Source organism: Oxyura jamaicensis, chromosome 19 (assembly GCF_011077185.1).
Source record: "Oxyura jamaicensis isolate SHBP4307 breed ruddy duck chromosome 19, BPBGC_Ojam_1.0, whole genome shotgun sequence".
In the NCBI taxonomy this organism is placed as follows: Eukaryota; Metazoa; Chordata; class Aves; order Anseriformes; family Anatidae; genus Oxyura; species Oxyura jamaicensis.
In genome coordinates this window covers 1,233,435-1,260,005 of record NC_048911.1, presented here as the reverse complement: position 1 = coordinate 1,260,005, position 26,571 = coordinate 1,233,435, and the positions used below count along the sequence as shown (strand labels likewise).

The 26,571-nt window shown below is 44.3% G+C and overlaps 1 protein-coding gene across 1 annotated transcript in view; it reads left to right on the top strand.

The window, feature by feature from the left end:
• The window catches only part of GALNT17 (polypeptide N-acetylgalactosaminyltransferase 17), a 206,133-nt gene that overhangs the window by 88,900 nt on the left and 90,662 nt on the right, over positions 1-26,571 (top strand). Inside the window, exon 5 of the mRNA XM_035342923.1 lies at positions 42-239. Coding sequence (XP_035198814.1) covers positions 42-239 — 198 coding nt within the window. The remainder of the gene's footprint in view (positions 1-41; positions 240-26,571) is intronic.

The following is a 26,571-nucleotide window of genomic DNA, read 5'->3' as shown; positions in this document are numbered from 1 at the left end:
TAACAATCTCTTCCTGCACTTCGCTTCTTTTTACCGCCCAGGGCTGAGCCGGTACTCTCGCGAATTCAGGAGAATCGAAGAAGGGTCATTCTTCCCTCCATCGACAACATCAAGCAGGACAACTTCGAGGTGCAGCGCTACGAGAACTCTGCCCATGGGTACAGCTGGGAGCTGTGGTGCATGTACATCAGCCCCCCCAAGGACTGGTGGGATGCTGGGGATCCCTCGCTGCCCATCAGGTAAGTCGCAGAGCTGGGGACCACTCCGGTTCTGTCAGTGAGGTGTGATGGGGCAAAATGTGGAAAGATAAAATGAGAAAGCCAGCTTAGAGAGGCTGGATATCAAATGGTAACAGGAGGCAGCTCAGAGAGGCTGCCTGTTGGGCTGTAACACAAGCTGGGGAGGGGTTTTCCTGGGGTGCTTTGGGAAGGGGTGTTACTTGGTAACGATGTGCAGGAACACGGGGGGCTATAGGAACTCTGTAGATCTATACGGTCTTATGTTTAACTGCATATGACAGTCGCTTTACTTCAATTATAGCATTAAGTTTTTGCAAATCATAAGGAATGAGGTGATTATTCCTGTATAATGAGCTAAGTGTGAATTCATGAAATATGGCACCGGGTTTTCTTGAATAAAAAGTGCATTTCCCTTCAGGGTAAACTTTAAAAAAATATGTCTTAGCTTGTTCCAGTGCTGAGAGGCCTGCGTGGTTGGCAGCTCTGAAATGTTGCCCCAGCCCCTTCAGGCTTCAGGTATGGGACAAAGCATAAAAGCAGGAGGGGAGAGAATAGCTCAGTGTGGGTGGGAGGCTGGGGTTGTGCTGCCCACAGAGTTCAGTTATTTTCTCTTGACAGCCCCTAAATATGGGGAATGTAACATGGACACTGTTGCTTCAGGCTGTGGTTTGTGGAAATTGGGGCACAGGAGTTAAAGGGAGCCAGGGCGGACAGGCAATGCCTCCATGCCCTGCTCTGGGAAACAGCTTCTGTACCCGACCCAGTAGCCTCGTGGTGATGTTAAATAATTAAACAACTTACTAAAATAACGTTATTAACATGCACTGGGGGAAGGATTATGAGAAAGATAAATGGATAGTGTCCACAACAAAAAGCTAATGGAAAAATACTGTCTCTTTACATTATGTTGTGTAACCACATACAGACCAGAAATAAATGACTACAGTTATTTTTTTGTCATATAATGCTATGAAAGCTATGCACTTCATGACAGTATGTGTATGAAAGGGATGCCAGTGCAGTACCCCATGTAATTATGCGTGGGATTAGAGGAAATTCTTAAATGATCATCTACAAAGGTACATTAGTTTTAGGGTGACCTTTTAGGATAAGAGTGGGAGTGGAAAAAGGCAGTTTGTTCCTTTGGGGGGGATGTGTGTATGTGTGTCTTGGTTTTCTTTGCTTGTTTCATATCTGCGGTGCATGAGTTTTATGGCAGCCTCAAGAGCAATTCCTCTGCCTGAGACAGGGGCTCCAGCGTGCCTGTGAGCCCCGGTGTGACAGCCCCTACCAAATATTCAGCAGTGGAGACCAGAGACAGACAGCAGTGGGAACACGTTTGGAGGCAATTTTCTCTCATGGATAATTCACAAGATATAATTATCCAGGCAGAGCGCTGATGGCATGAAACTCATCTAAAATATGGCCTGGTCCCAAACTGGCCCCAGGTTGCTGCTCTGGCCAATAATTTTCCCACAAGAAAGTCTTCTTGAATGACTAGGACTGCTATAATACCTGGATTCTGTAATACGTTTTCTGGACTATTTTTTCCATTAATATTTAAAATTCTGATACACAAAGACACCTTCAATCTTAGCACTCTGTGCATGCATTTCACAGCTAGACTTTCCTTGCCAGGCTTACTGACCTCCTCTGGCTACTTTCTGCCTAGAAGATAAAATTCTGCCCAGCGTAATGTATCATGTCTAAATCAGTCCTCATGGAAGAGGCAGACAGTAACTGACATTTTAAACAATCACCATATAGATTCTTTTCTGCATCAGCATGAGCTCTGGTGAAGATATTTGAATTTTCTAGTTCAAATGTTGTTAATTTGTATGTATAAAGGAATAAACGCATGCTTACATATCTGGAAGTTCTTTGCACTAGGAGATGTAGCCAAGATTTATCCAGTCCTTTGTTATTCCTGTCCTCAATAAATGTTTACTGAGGGTCCAGAAAACCTGTGTATCAAGGAAGAACAGAAGAAAGATGATGCTTTCTGTGTCCTGCCCCACACAGGTTTTTGGGAGTGCTGTGAAACTGCACATTGACCTGATCTGGCAGCAGGTTATTCCCAGGGTGGGATCTGCCTCCTTGTGGTCTCCAGGACAAATTCATTTCCCACCTGGCAGATTGTGATTTTCTGGGGGCTTCTCAGGGTATGGAGCCTGTCTGCTGCTGTAGCAGTGCTGGGCTGTGAACTCCAGCACCAGCGATTTCTTCTGCTTGACTCATTTAGTGCATGCTGCATCAGGTTTTGTCAAAAAGCAGCTTTGGAGAAATTGCTGATATCTGGAAGATTTATGGCTAGATCTGCTGATTGCGCTCCAGTTGCAAGACTCATGATTTATAATTATGAATGTGACATATCGATGGCTCCAGGGGTCTGATTCAGGAAAACAATTAAATGCACTCTTGCATCTTTGTCTCTTCAAGAAGCCAAGTAAGCAGACAGTGCATATTAAGCAGGCTTGAGGATGAGGACACTTACCTGAACATGGAAATTAGGGGCATTGTGCTTTTCTCCTGGCACTTGAGCACATAAGCCTCCAGAGAGAAGAGACTTGAATTTTGGTGCTTGGCTGGTGGGTCCATCGAGAGTGCTGTGACCCAGGTGGTCCCACCGGTAGATTATTTAGGTCATAATGGGTTTCCTGGCTTTGTATTTTCTGCACTTGTCTGGTGGATCTGCTCAGTTTGAGAGGACAAAAGCATTGCTGAATAGCTGTAACACTTAGCAAGCCTCCTTGTCTGTGTTGAGGCTGAAGGAAGGGTCCTGGGTGCCTTCAGAGGTGGCAGGCAGGTGTGCGGGGGCCAGCTGGGAGCCAGCTAGCAGCTTAAATTGGATTTGGGATGGGGCTTGGCTGCAGCTGTTTTATGTGGTACTTAATCTTTAGTGGTGTTGGAAGACAAAAGCGCATGTAATTAGTATTAAGATCACTGTGAGAAGGAAATGGTTTTTGAGAGCTATGGATTGTAAAAGAACAGAAAAGCTGGTGGTGTTTGTTTCTTTTTCCTAAGGATGAAAATAATGCGGGTTAACCCACCCAATTACCTGCTATCTCAGCCTCAGCTGCTAATGGATTTGCTCTTGTAACATACTGATGAAAGAGAACTCTCATCCTGGTTGTGTAAATGATGCTGAGTTTGAGATGGAAAGAATAAAAGGGGATTTAGGTTATTGAATGTCACATGAGTGGAGTGAAGGTGCCTAATTCTGCTGCTCACCAAAACGCTTGTGGTGTTCCCTATAAACTGCCCCTTCAGTCACAGGCTGCGAATAACAGATCTTCCACTCTTGTCATGTTTCATTTGTAGTAAGACCATGGGGATTGGTGGTGATGGTGTTATTACTATTATTTTATATATACTTATGTTTTCAGAAACAGCTAGATATTTCCTTAACTGCTTCCAGCAGCCATCATCCCCTGTTGGCTTTCGCAAGCACAAAACCGTGGTGTTCTCTTTATTTTAATTGATTGGTGTGTTCTTTCCTCTTTAATTTAGCCACTGAGACTTTTTCCAGGCAGCTGTTACAGCCTGAAGCTTTTGTACATGCGGGATATGCTCAAACCTTTAAATATCCACAGCAATAAAGCAGTTCTCAGGAATAACTTCTGCCGTCATACAGAACGATGCAAGTGAGCCTTCATGTTCAGGATGACATTCCTGCAGTGTGGCTGTGCCTTTGCAGGGACAGCATGTTAGAGCAGCACATCAAAACCTCTGTAGATAGCTCTAGACAGGCTAGCTTAAACTGCTGTATTTTCACCAACTTTTGGAAGCCTTGTTAGAAGGCTTCCAGCAAGTCTGAGTTGTTGCAGACTGTTACATGCGGGTTATGTTGTGAGGGCTGGGCAGAGTTTCAAGGATTATTTCTTGAGGGCTTTGTTTTTGAAAAATCTCAAGCTCCCTAGGAAGCTGTTTGTACAAACGCTGCATATTTTTAAAAATTAGTGCTTCCTGACTTTAACTAGCATCTCCGAACTGCAGGAACGTTCCCATTTCTGTGTAAAGACAGGTGTAAAATGTTCTCACTCCTCTGGTGTAGCTGCTTTGGAAGTCAAAGGGAAAGCTGATTTCCATAAGAGCCAGACATGGGGTGATAATGCTAACTTGTGTTTGGAAACCTCACCTGGTATGTCTGAGAAGATGCTTGAGCGCAGGTGTTTGCTTAGAGGGATTGGATGTGTGTGAATGTCACAACAGCTGCAGAACACTTACGGAGCTCTGTAATGGCTTTATATAAAGTTTAAATCAAACACAAAGATAAAATAATGGTTCTGGTGACCCGTCTCTGTCTCTAAAGCCCCTTTTCATAAGCAGATCAAAGAAAACAAAGCCCTGTGTTGACCACACAAATGTTTTCTAATCTTTGAAGTCTGATTCCCCTCCAAGCCCTCTACTTGCTGCAGTTGCTTGTCCAGGGGGATAACATCCTGCTGCCACGTTTACAGCAAAATCCCCACAGCCTCAGTGAACGTTGGAGCCGACCTTAGACCAGTCCGAGATCAGCATAGATGTACTACCACAGGTAAGGGTTTGTGAGTGTCTCTGGGAAGAGAGCTGGTACAGGCACCTTACGTAAACATCTGAATAAATCAAACCCTGGCTGTCTTTGGTGTGCTTGCTGGAGACTCGTGCTTTCAGGTATATCACTCTTAAAATTAAGGCCACTCCTGACTGGCTCAGGTCAGAACAGAGGCCTCTGAAAACTTGTAAACAGCCTACCAGAAGACATAAAGGGATTTTTTTTATCAGTATTTAATTTGGGGCAGTCTTGCTTGGACCTATATTCTGGGAGAGAGAAGGTTTAGGTCAGAATCCTGATCTCAATAAACTTTGTCATCCATCTCTGGATTAAATTACAAACATCAAGCGTTTTACCAGCTTCAAGAGTAGTTTTACAGAAACCTTTTTGGTTTTATCAGTGTGGGCTTGCCTTTAGTTATGAGGTTGTTGGTGATGATTTGAAGCCACTGGGGGGGGCGGGGGGGGACGTGGGGGGAGGGGAAGGTCTAATTGACTTTCCTGATTTAGTCTTTAAATGTATTGGGGAGAAGTGAACCCCAACTCACTGCACAAAGTGTCTTTCACCAGAGTGCTAATTTTAAGCTCTCAGACTTCACAGAGATTCCCTGTGGTGTGAGAAACCTGCCAATGAGCTTTGGATGGTTCGAAGCTCAGAGTGCCTTTTTATGTCATGCCTTTTTATGATGAATTCTCTGTCTGGTCATTTTTACCATTACATAATTTAGTACAAAGCTTAAAGGAAGGGTGTCTAATAATTCGTAATAGTGTCAGGTTTTACAAGATGAACAGATTTATATAACTGCTTCAAAGACTATAAAGCTCCTGCACCCGAGCTTTAAGCATATGTACATGGTTAACAGTAGCCTATGTGATGACCAGCTGTACACGTTTGTTAGTGCCACATCTAATTTCAGAACATTTATGATTTTCAAAAAACTGTCCTTGATTGCAACTGTTGGCCGCAGCCAGGAGCTGGGCTTGATCCAAACCCCACTGGCAGGGATGGCGAGGTTCCCACCTAACACCAGGGTTGGGGAGTGGACCCCAAAAGCTATGTGAATTTTCTATAAATTAGAGAAAAGCTTCTGAAGGAAAGGATCAATGTTTCTGCAGCCTCTGAGCATCATGGCCAATGTTGTCACTGTAGACAGCAGCGTGTTGTGACACAGTCTTGATGCATGGACCTAAGTGGGCTCATGCTTGGCCGGTTTGGCCAAGTGACCATCCAGAGGTGGTTTTTTTGTGCACTTTTAGGTAATGGGGTTTGGGTGCTGGTTGCTGCTCTGGAGGAGGCTGGGTTTCTCCTGGGATGGAGGAGAGCCCTCTCTCTAGTCCCAAGCCTTCAGGCCAGCTTGGTGCAGGTTTAAGTGGGGGCTTGTTTTCACCGAAACCACCACTCCACTAAACTGGAGTCTTGCAGGTAAAGCTTCAAGACCTTCTTTGGGCACTAAAGTCAACAGGGAATTTTCCTAAACTGCCTTTCTAACTGGGCCAGGGACAATTAGCCTCCAGGATTGTCCTTTGTGGAGGTGAGCAGAGGGTGGGAGAGCAAATCCTCCCTCCTGAAGGGAGTCATCATTTATTGATATAAAATGCTAATATAAGTCATTTCCATGAGGAAAGGTGGCTAGCCACGCTGAAAGATTTTGCCTTTGTGTTTTTAAGGCTTTAAATAAGAGAAATGTTTTGATTAAAAGGAGGAAAAAAGAAAAAGCATGCTTCTGATTTAAAAATAAATAAATACTTGCACTGACAGAACTTCTAATCTGAGCCCTAGTCACAAAAAACAGCCTTCATTGATGTCAAACTTGCTTTAGAAAAGGAAAGAGTAAACAGGATTTGGCCTTTAATTTGTGAAGGGTTTTGATTTTTCAGAGGCATTAAAGAGACAGAAAAGATGGGTATTGAATTATTTAACAATTGCTAGTAAAATTAAGCTTCAGTCAGCCTGCTTTCACAGAAATAATCTTATGAATAAAAACAAAACAATCTGGGGCAACACCAATATACAGTGCTCATATCCCGCTGGCTGAATTGTTTCAAAGTAGTCCATGAAGTGGTTTTGCAAGTCAAAGCCAAGTGGAGCCTTTTCTGTGGTCTGTTCACACTTCCCCTAGGAGAAAGCTGCTGTTGATGGATTATACAAACGTCTTTTCTCTCTAAATCTGAAACCGAGGGGAAAATATGCAAAAAGGAGTTGGGGGAATTTGGCTCTTTGAATTTATTTTTTTCTTTAGCAGATGGCATTTAAGTGATTTATTGTCTAAAACCAATCTTTTCTCATTAAGAAGCAAGTATTTAATGACTTCTGAGGTGGGTATTCAAAACAAAGAAGTGATAATCGAGGCAATCGCGCCCAGTGACAAAACATAGCAGCCCTTCATCAAACAAACTTAAAAGAGTGTTTGAGAGCAAGTGCTGAGGGCTATGATTTTCTTTCATGTGCACTTTAATTCACTGTCCTCTTCAGTCAGTGGCACATAAATAGGCATAGTTTAAATTAAAGGAAAAAGAGATCCCTATTATCATACCCACCGGTTGGAGCAATAAGTGTTTGATGCTGGCAAGCTCCCAGCTGCCTCCGTTTGGGAGCTCTGGAGGTTTTTAGAAATTCTGCCTCCCAGAGCACCCCCCTGCTGGTGGGCTGTGCTGGGGAGCCCAAATGAAACCTTGAGGTTACGTCTCCTTCCCAGTGCTTGCAAAACATGTATGCATGGGTGCAGGCAGCAGGCTGGCCATTAAACATCGCGTGTTTAATGGCCAGAACACATCCTGGGGGTTGTTCACTAGAGCCGTGTTAGCAGGCCCGGCACAGGGGGCTGCAGCCTCATCTCGGTGTGCTCGGTCCGGCCATCTGTGGCATCTGCAAGTGCCTAATTTCCATGCTGGCTGGTGAGCTGGGACAGCTGTAGCCACTTTTCCTTCCCGCTTTCCAGCACACAAACACAGGTGTGGAAACTTGCAAGAGGAAAATGCCAGGGAAGGGTGGCTTTGGTAATTCCTGGTGGCCTTGCTGCTGTCACTTGTTCAGGGCGCTGCTGAGTCTGCCTATGTGGGGTTTTCTGATTTTTATTATTATTATTTTAAATAATTCTGGCATTTCAATTTGATTTATTTTAGCTGCTTGGAGAGGTCAGAACTAGCATTGCTGTTCGGGCCGTGGTGCTGATTGGCTTTGCAGCAGGCAGGACGAAGGGCACAAACCTCCCCGCGCAGGGCAGCAGCCCCTTGCCTGCTGCCTCGGTTGTGCTGGGGGTGAGTGTGGCCAAACGAACGTCGTGGGGACCTGAGGATCGCGGTGATGTGAAAGGACATCTGATAAGGTAAAAGCTACCTGGAGAGCGATGGGAGTGGATAAGGTGGCAGAGTGAGTCTGTAGTTAGGGGGTGATTAGGTGGCAGCAGAGAAGTGATTCCACAGGCAGCCTAGCCTGTGTGATGGATGTCCTGGCCGCCGGCTCTCTCCTGCTGCTTACTCTGAAGACTTTTCCTGGGAGGATTTGTTTTACAATCAATTCAAGCCCAGATCAAGCAGTAGCTTTGAGAGCACTGTTAGGTACAGGTTTAGTTTTTAGCAGCCATTGCTGTTCTTCATGGCGTGCTGTGTGCACACGTCCTGTGGATGGAGGAACACCACGCTTTGAAGGAGACAGCTTGTCTCCAGAACACAGCCCCACGTCCCCATCACTTTTCACGGACGGTGACACATCAGAAAAATGCAAACTTCAAACCAAGCACTGGAAGTTGGAATTGTGAAGAATATTTCAGGCTTTGAGAAGAGGCTGTTGGGTTCATGGAGGCAAGGGACTCCGGGGTGGTGGTCTCCCATCCCCAGACACAGAGGTGCACCCACCCTGGTCTTCAGGGAAGAAGAACTGAAAAGTTAATCTTTGCTGCCTTCTGCAGCCAGGCAGGGGGCTGTGGTGCCTGATGGAGTTGTGTGTTATGTACGTTGGGCTCCTTCAAAGAACAGGCTGAGGACTGGCAGACAATGTTATTGCTGAAGATTTTTGCATTCATATGGAAATAAAAACACTTTCAAACATGTTTTAGTTGCCCTTTTTTTTTTTTTTTATTTTGAGGCTCCAGAATGCAGCTTTCATCAACATCTCTAAATTACTGCAAGTAGTGACAGCCTGCTGCCTGCAGAAGCACTGCTGGGTTGTAGAGCCCTTCAGCACAGCAGCAGCTTTAGAAGAGCAGCATCTATAGAAGCTTTCTGGAAGAGCATCAGCTGAGCTGATCCTAAAGGATCTGGTGGGGGTTGTCACTGTCCGTGCTTCCCCCAGCATGGGGAGCAGCCTCTGCTTCAGCTCATGTATTTTAATCCCACATGGAGGGAGGATGTGGTGATGGAAGTCCTCACTGCTCATTAAGATTTTTTGGGGTCCCCAAGTCGGAAACCTGCTTTGCTTCCAGTCCCAAGATGATCCAGGGAGAACAAAATGCTCCTTGAGGGATATGGGAGGCTGGGAGCAGGGTTTTACTCTGATTAGCTCTGTGGCCGAGCCTCTCCTATGATACGATGGCTGAGGAAGCCTATTTTTTCTATGCTGGGCACCTTGGTGTTTAATGAACACCTTTCTTAGATCCCAATTGTCTTGTAGCTGCTGTGATCCTTAGAAGACGAGTGGGTACTTGCTAATGAGCAGTCAGGCTGGAGGTGTTCTTAGCTTGATCTGACAAGCGCTCGCTTTGCTCTGATTAATGCCTGGGTGAGCTCACCTTTTTTTTTCTTTTTTTTTGGAAACTAGTTCAAACCTGCTGTGTTGAAGCAAAGAAATGGGGTGCCTGTAGGGACAGCTGGAGGAAGGGCTTTGCTCTGGGCTTGTCTGCCCTGGAGTAGTGGCCCTGCAGCCTGTCCCCACCGTTCTTCAGCTCTGTCTTTAACGTAACAGGCATGGAGGCAGGGATGATAATCTGCTGCGGAGTCTCTGTTAGCCCAGCACGAGCCAATAGCAAAGCATCGCTGCTCAAATGTCAGTGTAGCACGTCCTCCTAGTTCCTTGTCCTTTCTATGTGATTTCCTCTCAGGAAAAAATAAATCAAGAGGGAAGAAAAACAAGTGTTTAAGCATTAATCAGCTGTCGGTGGCTTTGCATGGTGCCTGAAGACCGCGAAGTTTTGTGGCTGCAGCCAGCCCATCTGCCTGATGGGAGAAGTGGGCTGGAGGAGGCTCCTGCCCTGCAGGATGGGGGCATCGTAGGCTGGGCAGAGGGGTGGGCTGCTCTGTGGCACCCAGCATGCTGCCTGTATTGGCCCTGAGAGGTTCCTCACTCCCTGGAGAGAGGGAGGCTCGTGTGTGACGGTCCTTGTAAATTCTTCCCCAAGTTGCTGCTTGGAGGTGTTTTGAAAGAGGTCTTTCCTCTGCTAAGTGTTAGATTGATGTCAGCAGAGGCAATAGTCTATTCTGTTACTGTCGCTGCCGCCGACACCACTGCTCTATTTTTCTTTGCAATTAGAAAAACCATCAATCATTTTCACAGATGTGCACCTTATAATTGCCTTCTCTTGCGCTCCCGATTTAGTGTAGATGTTCTTGTCAAGTCCAGCCCTGGGAGAAAAGAGCAGCTGACAGGTTTCTGAGAGCTCAGCAGAGATTCTCCATAAGCCCTCTGTTTCCATGTGGGATGTAACGACCATGTGATTTAGTGTTTCTGGCTTCTCTTTTTAGGGGAAATAAGTGTGGTTTAGTTTTTTTTTTCCTATTGTAATGACAGAAATTTTTCTTTAAGCGTGGCAAGGCTGGGTGCCAAAAAGCAGTGTCTTGAATTCCTTGCAGTGCAAACTTTCAGCAAGCAGAAAAACGAAAGAGTGGGAGAGCTGCAGGCTCTGGGCAGGGGCTGCTTGGGATGTTGAAGCTAGTGGCAGCCCTGAGTGGGACTGGAGCTGGACCTTAAAATGCGATGAGGATGGTTGTGGCCAAAGAGACAGGTGCAAAGGCTGACGCTGAGAAGGGCCTTGGGGAATGTTTTTTTTTTTCTTTTTTCTTTTTTTTTTTTCTTTTTTTTTCTGGGAAATCAAGAAGTTCCTCCGTGCCCAGTCAGTGGGCTGCTAGCACTGGAAGAGAGGAGACAACAGGGTTTGATGCGAGGCTGTTCGGGGAGAGTGCACACAGCAAAACAGTGGTGTTGGAGACCTCTGATTGCAGAGGGATCAGATGGTTGGTTGTAAGTGGTGCTATTATGGTGTTAATTACATCAGCCTGAAAAGCAGGTGTTAATTTGGTTTAAAACAGAGCATGAGGTGGCCCACAGCAGTTCCCCCAAAGGTTTTACTCTTCTCAGTACAGCCCGACTTTCACAATGGCTTAGGATGTGTTACTGCATTTCCTTTGCTTCTTGGTAGAGGAAAGGGATGTGAACACTTACTAATGTTACATCACCCCAGTGTTTAATGCTGTCTTTTTGGTTCGGCTGACAGCTGTGTGAGAATCTTCTCAGAAGCAGGCTGAAAGTATAAAGAAAAAAGAAACTGCATGAGCACTGGGTTTTGTCCTTGCTGTTTGTCTGTCGGCATCTGCACCTAGACGTGGGCACTAGTGAGTCTGGTCAGCACTTCCAAGAGAAAAAAAAATATCTGTTTTTCTTTGAGATCACGAAGTTTGGTGCCGGTATTTCACCTTCATCTGAGTGAGTTTCTGGATTTAGGTCTGTTGTATCTAAATGCTATTTTGTTCTCTTTGTATTGTAAAGCTCTCTGGCCGCTGGTCAACAACCGTAATGTTTCTTCTGTAATGGTGCTGCTGGGGGAAAATGCAGCTGTAAGGAGAGAGGGAAGCAGGCAATATGTGGTCCTGCCTACTTTTGGGGAATTGAGCTCTGACTGAAGGATGGAAAGTGGAGGGAGAGGAGAGATTCCATTTACTTTAGGAACAGAAATGAGGAGATTGGGGAAGCAGATGGCTGGCTTGCTGCTAGCCACAGTTGATTGTTCCAGCTGATTTGGGGATGGGCACACATAGGTATTGCCAAGGAAACTCACGTGGGTATTCATGAATACAAGTATAACAAAGGGTTAGTAGTTTTACTGGACTGGTACAAGGCTGATGGCCTCTTCAGGCCTGCGACACCAAAGCGGCGATCAGAAGGGACTTAAGGCTGCGTGTGGTGAAATACTTGCCGCGTTGAGATTGCTGCAGAGGTCTTGACATAAACTGAGGAGCTTTGCAGGCCTGTTAGTTATCGGGGCTGTACGACAGAGGTACGCTCTCCATTTTAGCAAGAAATAGCCTTGCAGAAAGACAATGCAGCATAAGTTTTTTCCAGCGAGCAGTCCTTCCCTTGCTGATTTATGGTTAGCTTAGTCAAGAAATTCCTGCATGCCTAGTGAAATGGGTTCATTTTTAACTGTGAGGGAGCATTTCCTTTTTATATAGTAGCTTCTTTTTGTGCTTTTGTGAAATAGGCTTTAACATAGAAATAAATCATCACAGCATTACTAAATTAAAAATAAGTATAAAACCAGGCAGTGCCGCAAGCCAAGGTTAAACTTGGATCAGGAGATAAGATTATAGTTTCATCAGTCTTTCCTCCCACTCTTTGCTTAATTTGGTACTTAAATGAACTTAATAACCATTTCAAAGTTATGTACACCCAGCTGCTTTGGAGAGTAGTCTCCTGGTCCTCATGTTCTTATTTTGGGTCACGCGCATCATTGCACTAATGTGCTATAACTGTACTCCTAGATGCCACAGTTTATTTGGAAGTAGAAGAATTACGCTTGCTTGGAGCAGAATTGAGTTTACCTATCTTCTTTATAAGGCAAAAGAAGTAAAACATTTTCAATCGGCATTTTTTTGGTTGATTTTGTTTACTTGCATCTCTGTCCCCATAGCTGTGTTTTAAAGGGTGTTGAATGACAACAGCATTTGGAAGAAAACTTACCACCAACAGGCAACTTGGCACCTGAACAGTCACAGGGACAAATTGGCAAAGGTATATAGGTGCTTGGTGATGTACTGGTGCTATAGGGGATTTATAAAAATCTATCCAAAAATCTATTCCTCACTATCAGTCTAGTCCAAGAGATGTTTTTAACAGTCTTGCCTTTCAGAAACATTTTATCCCTTGAAAGGCTCATCTTTAATTACTCTGCACCTCCATTCCTGTCGGTTAAAAGAATGTGATGATTTTTTCCTCCCGCTTGTCTTATTTCATTTACTGGAAGTGTGATGTAGCAAAATACTCAAGCATGCTCCTAACTCAAAGAGCTTAACCAGGAGTGTTTAAACGGTGCTAAATGTGAGCTACTTGGTGAACTACTTTGCTGAGCCTTGACCGCTGTTTATAGTGGCTTCTGTATGGGTCTTTTTGCTATTTGTTTGCCGTAATCTTCATCAGTTGTCTAGATGCCGTTGCTAAACAAATGAGATGATAATTAGCATAGCAACATCAGAGGAAGTTGATTTTCCATCTGTAATAAAGATGATGATAATTAAACATGCATGACCTCATTGGATTGAATATGAATCAATTAAAACTGGTTGGGAATTATTTTTCTCCTGTGATTTTTTTTTTTTTCAGAGAAAGCAAGAACAATATGACAACTCCTAATGAAAAGAATTTGAGCTGATCTGCACCCTTGTGCACCTTTCATTTAAAAATGAAAACGCTGTGATTCTTCAGGGGTGGTATATTTAGTGGTATCCCCCCCGCCCTACTTGGTGCAAATGTCCATTTTGATGAAGTTTTTCACCTGGGGGGAGGGAACTTTTCAGCTATTTCTAGCACTGTTTAGCAAAACTCAGATCAAACATGTGCAAATGCTTTCTGTGTGTGTGTCCAGGGAGGCATATTCCACAGGCACTGCGGCCAACGGGGTGCATAAATTACTTTTATAACACATTTTAATTTCCTGTGCATGAGTGAACATTGCAATGGAGCAGTTTATTTTAAAGGAAAGTGATATATTAAAGGCAAACTGCAGAGATGAAACAAAAAGGGAGCTGAAATTGGAAACCCAGGTTTGGTGCCCCATCAAGGAGTTGGTGATGCATGTGCCCTCAGCACTTGAAGCGGGACCCAGGAGAGCTCCTCTGGAGTGCAGGTGGGAAAGGATTGCGTTGAGTTCCTTTTTGCCATTTTTTCAAATATGAGATTGTGGTAGCACTGTAGCAGTCGCGGCCAAACCTGGGGCTTTTGGTTTTGTTTTTTGAGAGCTGTGTGACACGTCCTAACTGGCAGCAAGATGCAGCCTGGTTTGGTTCAGAGCATTGACCTGGAAAATGGGAAACCAAAGCCTGTGCAGTCCTAGGTCACTGTTTAGCATTTTGGGATACGCTTCCAGGCCTTTTGGTTAAAGCTCTTCTAATCTGTATAATTTATCAAACATAAGAAGGGGTTGAAAGCAAAATGCAACAACCCTGCTGCTGTGGTGAGGACGCACACCCCTGGCAGGTAAGCCCTGGATTCAGCTGCTGCTTTGACTTTTTGATGTCTTGGTTGAATATCCTGAACAGCGAGATACTCAGCATGTGTGCTGTAGGTTAGGGTTATCTTTTGGTCCTTTTCCTCCCTGCCAGTAGCAAAAAAAAGAAAAATAAAAATCCCATTGTATCTTGTGCAGAATAAAAGCAAATGCTAAAATATTGCCTTTCCCTTCCCCTTCCAAAAGAGTTTTCTCTTGACTGTCCTCAGTAATTGGTAATATGTGGGGTGTGTGTGTGTGTGTGTGTGTGTGTGACTGCTTAAAATCTAAACACGGTCCCGTGTGCTGGTTGGGGTTTGGCACTTGACTGCCAAACATTCATGATTCAAACTCTCAGATCACCTTGTATCTGATAAATGACTGGAACACAAAGTCATATCTGCATGGGCAATAGTCCTAACCATACAGTGCCATGCATTGCCTTGCTTGAGGATGACATATGACAAAATAACGTTGCAGAGTTTGTTTGAATACATCGATTTAAAGTTACGTGTTTTCCAAATGGATTTGTTTTTGCCTGTCACTTGCGTCTTCCGTGAACATGGAGAACTGTTTCTGGAGAGAGATGTAAGATGATAGCATCAAAGAAATAATGTATCTTAGACTAGAAAATCCTGGTTTTATTTCATTTTTGTTGCATCCTGGAATCTATCTCATTTAGGCTTCGTTGATGCAAAATGGCCAGTTATAACAGAAAATATACCAATCTCACTCGGTTATCTTTATAGGCTTGGCTAAAATGTGGAAACTACTGTCTGCAGGTATCAAATAAAAAGGGTTATTGCAGATACAGAAATGGACACCAGCTGAGTTCAGATGAAGACTGCATAAAATGTTAAATCATTCTGTTTCGAATATGTTATCTTCCTATGCACCAGCCCCCACCCGCTCTCATCTTTCGTTTGGCCATTTCTACATAAGGCAGCTCTTTACAGTGGCTTCCCAGAGAGGAGGAAAAAACTTCCATGTTTCCTTCAGGAAATGTTTACCTTGAGTTGTTACCAGGCACCATGTGAGTTGTTAATGTAAGTAACATTTGCATCCAGCCCCATATAAGCAGCAGGGCTGTGTGCATGCTTGGTGCACAGGGATATGGGCTTTGACAATAGCACCTGGCTATATTCTGAGCTACATTTTAGGGGGAAAAGCGCGATAATGGGGAGTGGAGAAAGCTGTGCTTGGCTAGGAAAATCCTATGTGCTCCTCAATAGGCAGAGCTCTCAGAGATGCTGGAGGAAGAAGCTCCCCATGCTGAGGGTAATGCCCAGCAGGGTGGGTACATTCTCCATCTGGTTCTGTGGTCTTACAGCAAGAAAAAAAACTTCTTTCGGTTACATCCGTGCGCTTTGCTGTTGTATCCTGGTATCCCTGGGGCAAGGAGGTGAATCCAGGAAGGCGTGCTGGGTTGCTGCCATCATGCGTAACCTGCTGAGTGTCTCTTCTTGGTGGCCTCTGGGGATGGAATAGAACAGAACTGATTCAACCGGAAGAGATCTGCAGTGCTAGTGGTTGGGAGAGGGGAAAAAACATTTTTCAACTTGTAAGCTGAATAAGCTTTGCAGGAGGTGCAAAGAGACAGTGAATGTTGCATCCTGCCAGGTGGGCTTATGATCAAATTGTGTTTTAGTCTTGGAAGAGGAAGCTAAACACATCCGTTTGAAGCAGGTATTGATAAAACATAATGAATTTGATTGGAGTTCAGGGCTATATTGGGCTGGAAGCAGCAATCTGATAAAATGACAAGGTTTAGCACTGGGGCCTCTTACTCTTCATTAGGACAAATCTTGGAAATGAGCTCTCCCTTTTGCCTCTTAATTGCACTATCAAGGCCAGTGTCAAAAAGGCAGGATGCAAGTGACTGCTGCTGCCCAAGATGCTATTATAATTAGAGTAGTCCCTGAACCTCATCCAAACTTACAATGTAGTATCAATTCAGGTTAAATTGGGAAACTGAGCAGAAAATTGCTGTCTGGTGTTTTGAGTGTTTTTTTGCATCTTAACAATATCTGATATTGGATCATTATGTAGTGATGCAAAATGCCAACAAGTAACAGCACAGTGCGGCAAGTAATGACGCTGGGATATAAGAGAAGTAAATAGTGAGTGAAATTTAATTTCTTATGCAGTTTCATGAAATAGAAGTCAACTCAGGTACAGACTTGTTCAGATTAAATATAATGATCTGTGGCTGCAGCCAAACTCTGCAGGGAATGCATATCTATAAGTTGAGGGGAACGGGGGAGAGTTGCCATGGAAATACAACTGGTGTCATAGTTGCAGTGCATCACAAATGCCTCGTGTGTCATGGCTCATTTTCCAGAAGGCACAGGGAAGACCAGGAATTAAGGAGAAATGTCTTCAAATGTTTTCAGCAAGACACGTCTGGGACCGTGCAGGGACGGCTTAATAGGTAAACGTTTTGAGTCGTAACTGCTTTGTTGCAAGAGGGAAGCTGAAGGAGGGCTTCATGGCTTTCATATGCTGCCTCATCCCATCTCCTTCCAGCTGGTGCCACCCACAGGCCCTGCTTCGAGGCAAGGAGTTAGACGAAGGCCTGGCAGCAGGCCGCCCGGCCAGGCCTGGCCGCGGCAATGAGTGGGGCCTCCTCTGCAGGCCCTTGGGGCACAAGTGCCGGCTCCTGCCATGGTACGGCCCTCGCGATGCACCGAGCCAAAGGCGTTGCTTTCAAACTGGGCAACGTGTTCTTTATTTGAAAAGATTTATTTGGCTGAGAAGACCTGTAACTTCATCTGTTCTTTGCTTGCACGGCCTTGGGTTTGGGTTTTCGTCTATGCGTGCTCTTGAGAAAGTCGGCTCCTGTGCAAGGCATCGCCGTTTCCCACAGTTTAGGCCTTCCAAGCCTTTGGCAGCCCAGTTTCTTCCGCTTGTTTTTATTGCTTTAGCCTGTGTTCTCTTTCAGCCCATGAAGGAAGCCTCAGGTGAGTTTCTTGCAGTTGCAGAAATGTGCCTGTTTCTTTCCAAGTAGCTTGCAGGATGCCAAATGGTCCAGAATTATAGTTTGATCTAATCCTTTAATTGGGAATTAAAATGCTCACTGTTGTGTGAACTAGCACATTGCTTATTGTAAAATGGGATGAAGCACTGAAGGGTATTTTTCTTATTTTTTTGGTTGGGGGGGGGGGGGGGGGGGGCCCCCCCCCAGGGCAGGGCAGGGATAATTTCTTTACCATGCAAAAATGAGTAAGACTGCTGGACAAACAGCTTGGGTCTTTATAGCCTCTCTTCAGGTAATTATGGTGTAATTCAGGCTTCTGAAATAAGAAGCAAAGAAATAAATGATGATCTTGTCTGTATAATGTTGAAATCTCTCACTGCATTTTAAAGCAGTCCCATTTGCCATAGTGGCTAAATGCAAGCAAACGCATACTTGAAGCAAAAATTTATTGGAAAGACAGAAAATCAGAAGATTGGATGCCAGAATCCAGCAGGGTTCACCAGCTCTGGTTGTGCCTGGTTTGGGTTAGCTCTTTCTCTTTCTGGCATCACAGTTTGTCTGTGGTACGGCTGTAACAACCCCACGGTTCGTATGTGCTTGCAAAGTGGCTTTCAAGGCGTGTGATGGTTGCTTATTCTGGAGCAAGAGGAGTAGAAGGAACAGTGCTGAAGTCTGTGAACAGGTGCTGAACTACAAGCAGGATAAATGGGTGTGCTTTCAATCAGTAATACAATTGGCAATGAAATATTGCAGGTTTGTCTTTTGAAGTGTCTGTTTTGTTGAAAATTCAGTAACATCTCAGCAGGGTGAGACCCTGTGGCGTAGCACAGCCCCCAGACAGCATCTGAACTGTGTCTTTGAGTTGAAGTCTGCAAAATCTGTGGGTACAGCTTGTCTCCTGGCTTACAGACACTCTTGCTGCAAAGGTGGCAGCTAGTACAGAGAGCATGCACATCTCTCCTTTTTTCCTCAATCTTCCACTCCGAGCAACTCATCAACCTCAGCACTGTGAGGTAAAAAGTGAGTAAAATCAGAACATAAATCTTCATTTCCTCCACTGTAGTGATGATGCTCTCATTTTAGTCAGCTGAAAAATGCTCAGTTTTTGCCTAATCCCACCTGGGTGTGAAAGGTGGGCAGATATCCTGGAACTGCAGCTCTGGAGCCTAGTTTATTTTTTGAAGCAAAGTGATGCTCCTAAAAATTAAGTGTCATTTCTCTTTTCTTGCTGATATATTTCCTTTAGCAGCGAAGAAAGGCTGCAGAAGAAAATTGAGTAGAGGTTCTACTGAATTCAAAAACACTATAGTGATAAATATGGTTCTGAACAAACCTTCTTGTAGCCACAAATCAATTAATCTTTTTTTGCCCCGTGCACTCCATCCTAAGGATTTACTTTTTCATTGAGCTTTTGCTAGCTAGTGCAGTATACCTAATTCTTCACCTGGATAAATAACTAGTGGCATTTTTATTCTAAAGCAAACCGGCATTATCTTTCTTGCTGTGTACAAGCAAATGGAAAATAACCTTCATTTATTTATTTATTTATTTATTTTTTTCCCTGAGCAGCCTCTTGTGATTTGTGGCTTAGAATAAACAAGAGTTCTTGGCCTGGCTCTGAGCAGCAGCATGCTTGTCCTCTGAAAGCACTTTGCTTTAGCCTTTTTGTTTGCAGTTACCCCTCGGCTAATGGTACACCGTGGATTTGGGTGCCAAGAGCTATCCCACTAGTTTGGAGAAACATGGTCAGTGCAGTGGGCAGGGGCAAGTTTGTTCTTTTTGTGCTTTGAGCCAGCTGAAAACTGCAATGGGTTTAACATGGAGCCATGGAGCTCATCAGCTCCAGAGCCAGCGGTGGGATGTGTGACCTGATCTCAGGGCAGGGATGAAGTGGACACGTGTGTCCCTGTGATAAACCATGGAGGCACACTTGGTGTGGTGGCAGGCTGCTGCACATGCTGCTATAACAATACGAAAATAACATCACTAGGGCGCAAGACCATGTGGTGGCGTTGCCAACTGTGTGGGTTCCGATTTCTGGTGCAGGTCTGTGCCCATCCTGTGGCGCTGGGAATTAGGGCAGAGCTTCAAGTTAACTTGCTTCAAGTTTATCAGCAAGTGAAGTTAGCTGGAGGGGGAGAATTGCTGTGCGTGTCTTGACTGTGCCAGCTGCCCACAGCACCCGGCACAGGAAGGCCTGTAGGGTGCCCTGTGTGAAGAGACTCCTCGACACAACCCTTTCCCACACCTGTATGGTATGATCTGGACTCTACCCTTGTTCCCTGAAAAATGCAGGGGAGAAACAATGAGAAATAATCTCCAGTGTTGTGTTTCAGGCTAAACTTCAAAATACTAATTCTGAAGGTCTTCCATATGACAAGCTTAATTCCAGCTGTGAACTTGTATTATTGTGCAGTTTATTAATTGCCTCTGCAGAATGATTTTTTTTTTAGCTCTCTTTTTCTAGTGACTCCATATTTGGGAGGTGGCTTCAACAAGACGATCACCATCCTCATCCTGCAGCCTAAAAACTGAATGGCGATTCTGTTCTCGTTTCCATCCAGATTATAAAGGTGAAGGATGCTGTGATGCCCCACTTTACTCTGTTGTGTGTTAGGAAAGGCAGCTGAGGAAAGGCAGTTTGACATCCTTTGTGAGTGCAAAAGATTGTGTTGCTGAAGTATGACAGAGAATTTGGATCATGAATTGCAGCACCACCCGCATTTTGCTCCTGTGGTTGCCCTACAGAAATATTTCTAAGAGGACAGGGCACGGTAGCAGGAAGCTGGAATTGGGATTGCAGAGCTCCCAAGAGTTCTTCTTTCATCCCTTGTGGATGCAAAATATTGATTGAGTTCTAAAATCCCAAGAAATAGAGATATTTAAAATCTCTGAAGAGCTCTTCCACTCAGAAAGATTTTCTCTCATTAACACCCAACATCAAGGATGCTCCCTGAAAAGAATCTTCCCTGTATATAACTATAGTGGCCCATTAAATATCCTGGTTGGTTTGTGTCCTGCGGTTTATGAAGGAGAGTTTTTCTTTCTGGTCTCTAAGTGAGAGGAAGAAAAGGCAAGGGAATAGTAATTAATTGCAAGTACTCTTTCAAAAGTCATGCAAAGTATTAGCTGCTGTAAGTGATCTTTGTGGAAAACACCGTGTTTTAGATTTCCAGCTGGTGAAAAAGGGTTTTTTCCACCCCAGAGTCTGGCTTATTAGGTTTAACTGGCAGATGGTAAAACCTGTTTGCTGTTAGACATGATGGAGAACAAGGTGGAAGAGGATGGAGGCAGTAGGATGCAGAGGGGCTTGCTGGGCTATCTTTTCTGTCTCGAAGTATCCTGCTAACAGCAGTGTGAGTCATACGAGCTAAAATTAATTTATAATAACGTGAAACTGTCTTAAAATGACAGAGTTTAATAATTGTAAACGTTAACCACATCTAACAGCAGATGTAAGCCAGTAGCAGATGGTTCATAAAAGTATCATATCGGTTGTGACCACGTCAGTTTAATTTATAGATGGAACTGCAAGCCTTTATCGCCAGCTTGACCAACTGAATCTCAAATCTCATTCTGGTCAATGAGATTTTTTTTTTTTTTTCCCCCTCTGGGGGTGGGGAGAGGTTTTCAGTTAACTCTTATTTATAATGCATGGCCTGGTCATTTTTTCCTTGACCTGTTGAAAATATGGTGGGTGCTTTTTCTCTGTATCACAGTAATTCTCATAGAGATGGCAAACAAGATTAAGCTTTTAATAGGCATGGACCAAATACATGGCAGCTGTGATCCTTGTTGCAAAGCCTTGAGACTGAATACCTAGAGAAGGGTGTGCACAGGTAGAGTGAAGCATAGGAAGCGTAAGTGGCTCGCCCAAGGCCACACATCAGGCTGTAAGGAAGACAGGAATAGAGTCAGGGGCTTGAACCGTGGGGGCAAAACACTAATTTATATAATCTCTCAGCACATTTGTTTACTCTATCTGTCTAAACTAAGCTCTTTTGCAAGGCAGTGTGTGCACAGTAGGAAACAGAAAACAAATGATCGTGTTGGGAAAAAGTGCATTGTGTTAAATGTCATTCCATGAAAAATCTGCCAGGGCACGACGTATCTTCCTAGAAGCACTGCATGGTGATGCAGGCGGGAGCTGGATAGCCCCAAAATGCGTGAGACCACCAGTAAGTGGTGGCGCTTTCCTGGGCTGACCCCACCACTGCTGGTGTGACTTCACAAATAAGAACATCCCTCTCATTCCAGAGCTGGTTCCCTGGGGCCATTGTGCCCTGAGCAGGCCCGGGGAGCCCGTAGGTGGTTTTACGAAGCTGAAGTCTGCACTGCTGCTAGCAGAGGAGAAGCAGAGGTAACAGGCGGGTCATTTTTCTCATCTTGCAGCAGCTGGCTGTAAAACACACGTAAATGCACAGGCAAGGCACACAAGAAGGGTGGTGTTTTACATCTTCTGTCCCCAAGTCACTAACGGTGTCCAGTTGTGGAGGGGAGAAGTGTTAAGAAGCTGTGGCCAAGTGCAGAGAGTTTGTATTGATTTCATTCAAATCAAGGCTGTTGGGACAGCCACAAACATAGCACGCCTTTGGGAAGATGGAGAAAAACAGTGCTGCCTTTCTGGAAAGCTTCTTTCTTCAGGACAGTTTTGGAATAAACATCCTTCTAATTACTAACTGTAGATTGTGGGTGGGATAAGCCTGTAATGGCTCAAAAGTCAAAGGTGTGGAGTTGACCCCAGCACACCTAGGACCAGCCCTTGGATGAACACCACTTTAGGATTTGAGTGGCTTTGAAGGGCTTGAGAGGATGAGGTGAACATGGGGGTCCCATGTCTGGGAGATTTCCTTGGCCCTAAGGACACAGGTGGCCTTGCTGTCACCACTGCGAGCTCCTGGGAGGTTCCTGGCTGCAGAACTGGGTAAGGTGGCTGTTGCATTTGTTATATCAGGGCCCAACCCCAAAAGCACAAAAAAAAATCAGCAGGGAAGAAACCTGAAAATCCAGCTTGCTACTGGTATCCCTTAACGTGCTTCAGTGAAAGAGCTGCATTGCTGAGAATAAACAGTTGACCAGCTTAGTTATCTTCCGGTGGTAATGCCTCGCTGTTAACACTGAACCTTTCCTGCAAAACTGGGAAGGCTAATGGGACTGCAGAACCATTTTCCTCATTCCTCATAGCAGTAAGAGAAAGGAAGGGATCTGCCCCAAATTCAGGATTCTAGGCATCTAGGTCGACTTTGAAGATGTCTTTTGGTTCTGATGACCTCTAAGCACTGTTAAGTGACTTGCTTCAGTGCGTCAGCTGAGGTTTTAGGATACAATTACTATTCATTGTGAACTAAAACTTTGTGAAATACAATAATCCGTTTGCTGTAAATGAGAACATTTGCAGTAGTTCATGAAGGCCAAGTGTTTGGTGGGTTTGTCTGGGAGCACTGACAGTTTCAGTGAACAAATCCTCTATAGGCAACTACTCCTGCTCTGAAGTTTCAGGCTGTATCTCATTGTTTTCTTACCAAAACAAACATGTTCTCACCCAACGTGAGTCTTCCTGTGCATGCTGCTGAATATTCAGCCTCTGAAACAAGAGAGGGGAAATAAATGAAGCAGTGGAGTTGAAAATGCATCTTGACAAGAACAAGGAGAGCTAAACTCTCCCAGCAGTTGAGCTGGGATTCTGATGGACAAAAGGAACTGAGCATCCTCCTCACCTGTGAGATTCAGCTCTGTCGACAGGTTCACAGAGGTTGCTGGTAATGGGCACCTAGCGGTATTTGTCCCTTTCAGCAGTAATAAGTATCAGTCAAATACTGATGTATCTATCTATTTCCTGAAATTTCATCAGAAAAATGAATGAGTTCTGAATTATTCACCATCTGTTTTACATTTGGGCATCGGGCTTGCACTTCTCTCTCCTTTGCCGTTGGGGACTAGAGTGATGGAGGAAGGGTGTATCTCAAACCTGGCTACCATAACCTTCTTCCTTTGCTCAGCAACTTTGAAACACTAATATGTAATGCAGTGTTTTCCCTTCCTTCTGCTGCTATCCCCCCCGGACTTTTCCACCCACTTGCGCAGTCAGCGCGTTTTGCTCCCCCTCGCATATGGCGTGCATAATTTCCCATATATTAAAAACCCAAACCAGGAAATATTTAATGTTCCAAAAAATATAACAGTGAAATTAGAAACATCAAAATATGAAAGCTACTGAAGGGGAAGGGGATTCTACCCAGGAAATAACAAAGAAATCTGTCTGTAACGCGTCCTGTAGCAGTATCTAGATAGAGCTCTTTGAAGAGCTGCGTATTTATTCAGAGTGACTTCAAGTGTAAGGCTTTAGGAGGTGGAGTGAAAGAGCCTGGCTCCATCGTCTTGGTCAGTGCCTTGCAGGCATGGGATGCTGTTAGCAGGTCTTCTCCACCAGGTGTGGAATTTGCTGGGGAAGTCTCCTTGGTGTTAAAAAGCAAGAGGTTTTGGGAGGGGTGGTCAGAGGTACTTGGGGCTGTGTTTGCAGGGTCTTCAATCAGTCTGAGACCGCTCTATGCAGTGAGGATGTCCGTGCTGCTAGGATCACACGAGGGTTGTTTCCAAGGCCCCTTCTCCTCAGGGACCTCTGGGCCCTCTGTCAGCCCCCACAGCTGCCCATCAGTAACACAGATGTTTCTCAGAGGTGGGGCAGAAGGATGTTATTTAGAGGTTATTTGAGTTTCTAGCAAATAATGCTCCAAACCAAAAAGCTCCAGAATCTGAGATTAGATCTGAGATCTGCTCAGTCCTATTATTATCATTACCATTATTTGAAGGCTTTTCAGTTAAGTAAGTACATCTTACATGCTTCCAACATATGGCCTTAGTAAATGATTGCCCTATTTATATCCCTGGAGTTTTGTCAAGCATCTGTTCCAAGCACAGTGTGGCAAGCATGAAATTTTTGGTCCCACAAATGCAGTGTACTGTATGTATCTGCTAAGAAGGCAGATGTGATTTTTAGGTCAAATGTCTGGAGCAGGCAGTTTTATATAGTCATGTTGGCAGTTGCCCATACATTGAATAATATTTCCTGTTAATCCTGGGACTCGAGTCTGGTTTGTCTATGTGATGTTGCGGTGGCAGGGGGAATGGTGGACTCTTTTCCAAAGATGTAAATGTGTTGGATCTACGTGACTCTGGGTACAGCCTGCCTCAGATGGGGGCTTTTAGTGAAGCTGAATTATTTTTGAAAATTTTGCCTAGTTAAGCTCAAGTTCTTTACAGTATCTAGCTTTCAACTAGCACGCTGCAGTTATTGCTGCTGTGTTAATTCACACGTAATGGGAAATGGTATCAAAGGAAAGCAGAAATAATGTGTGTCATTGGGATAGCGATGCACTCATGAATACATCTCATGAACGTTTATGAAATTCCTTTTGCAGATTGCCAGTTCATCTGAAATGTGCTTTCTTTTTAGTTCACTCATGCATGGAGTAGCACAGAAATCTTGTGCTGGTTGGAAATGTCAGAAGTCAAAAATTTGATGCCAGGTTTTTTGCTAAAATGTTGCATTTAATGAAGACTGAAGGGAAGTTCCTTTCCAAGAAAACAGCGTTGGAATATATGTTCCCTCTGTCTCTTTATGACCTGTTGTAATAAGGAATGTATTGATTGTTGAGGCATTGAGGATCATGTCAGAACTATTACAGCTAAAAAATAGTTCAGGCAATTCATTTTCCTATCTATGGAGTTTTGTAAGAATAATCATATTTAATGTAATGAAAATTCCATCCAGCTTAGTGTCCTGCCTCTGCCAGTGGGTGACAGCAGTGAAAAATGAGTGTGTAAGGCAAGCCCAGTGAGTGGTTCTTCTCCCACCTTGTGCTACGAGTGATGCCAGATTTAGCACAATTTGTACCTATGTTGAAAATGGGCCACTGGACCTGTGCTCCAGACATGCTGAATGTTCAGCTTTTTCCTTGGCTTGTGTGGCACCGCATGCCCAGCATCAGTTACATTTCTGATAGCATTTTCTTTTTGTAGATCCCTTTACTACATTCCTGCCTTGTAGTCTCGTCTCTGTAAAAAAATAGCAGGTAAACTCTTCCCTACTGGAACTTTTAGTCTTCTAGTTCACTTTGGAGCATTGCACTTGACTTAACAATTTTTCCTTTTTTTATTTGTTTCTTGCAAAACTGACATGGTGGTGGAAGGAAGAACATGAAGAAGTGTTAGTAATTTGCTGGCAGTACTCAAGTTCCACAAAAAAATTCCAAGTAATTTTAAATCCCTTTCCTGGGCACAGGAGATGCGGTGCAGATGTGGAACAGTGAAGTGGAGGGAGCGCATGCTCATCTGTTCAGCAGGATGTTATTTTCCAAAAGCACAAGTGCCGTTGTTGCTATTCAAAGCTTCTAGGTGTATCCTTATACAAATTTTGCTAAAAGTGGGCTTCAAATATATGCTGGTATTATAAATGCTGTTCTCAGGTCCCTTTCTTCTACTCTTTTGTTGATGGAAAGACCTCTTATACTACTAGTCTTACTTTCTGAAGTGCTGTATTACAGTGCATTCCATCTTTATGTAAATGAAAATATTTTAAAAAATAAAACTGAATGTCTGTAGTTGTATCGCAAGATAGTATTTGTGTGGAGGTGAGTACATGTCAGCGCTCAATTCTAAGATTCTTTAAAAATACAGATACTTGAAGTAGAGACTGAAACTTCTCTGGATGCTTTGGTCCATGCTGTTTTACCTGAAGCCGCTTACTGCAGGGCTGGGGGCAGCTCGAGGTGCTTTGGGCTGAGATGGAGCAAGTGGTTGGGCACTTTTGGGTTGTGTGGAAGGCTGAGGGCTGGCTCTGGGATTGCTCACCACGTGTGGTGGCTTGTAGTGCACGTCCCCTGAGCTCAGCCAGCCACGCGCTGGTTGGTGCACGGAGCCCAGGCTGGTGCTCTGAAAATGTTGTCTCAGGAAGGACGGCTGGGATGCAGAATCCTGGGTGCCTCTGTGTAGGTCATCTCCCTAGTGAATTATTCTCCCTGCTGTGGGGAAAAATAATCCAATCTCAAAGGCAGTCCTCTCTCCAGCACTCATTTTCTTTCTAAGCTGTGCTAAGCCACTACGTGGTGCTTGTGAGCATCCCCAAGCAGGTAGCTCCTGGTGTAGGTATTTGGTTGAACTAAATATATTTTCGGATTTAAGTCTTTTGCGAAAATGGTTGCCCATCTCTGTCTATGAAGTCCACGTGTTACTTGCCTTTAGCTATTGATTTCATGTAGAAGGTGTTTGTTTCTAGGTGAAGATATTTCTAGACAGAGATTATAGAGCTGCAGGCAAGTGGTTATTATTGCAGTGGGTAAAGTAAAACTAAACTGTTCTGATAAATAGCTGGTTGAGGGTTTTGTAGAATCTCTCTAAATGCTGCTTTCTCAGA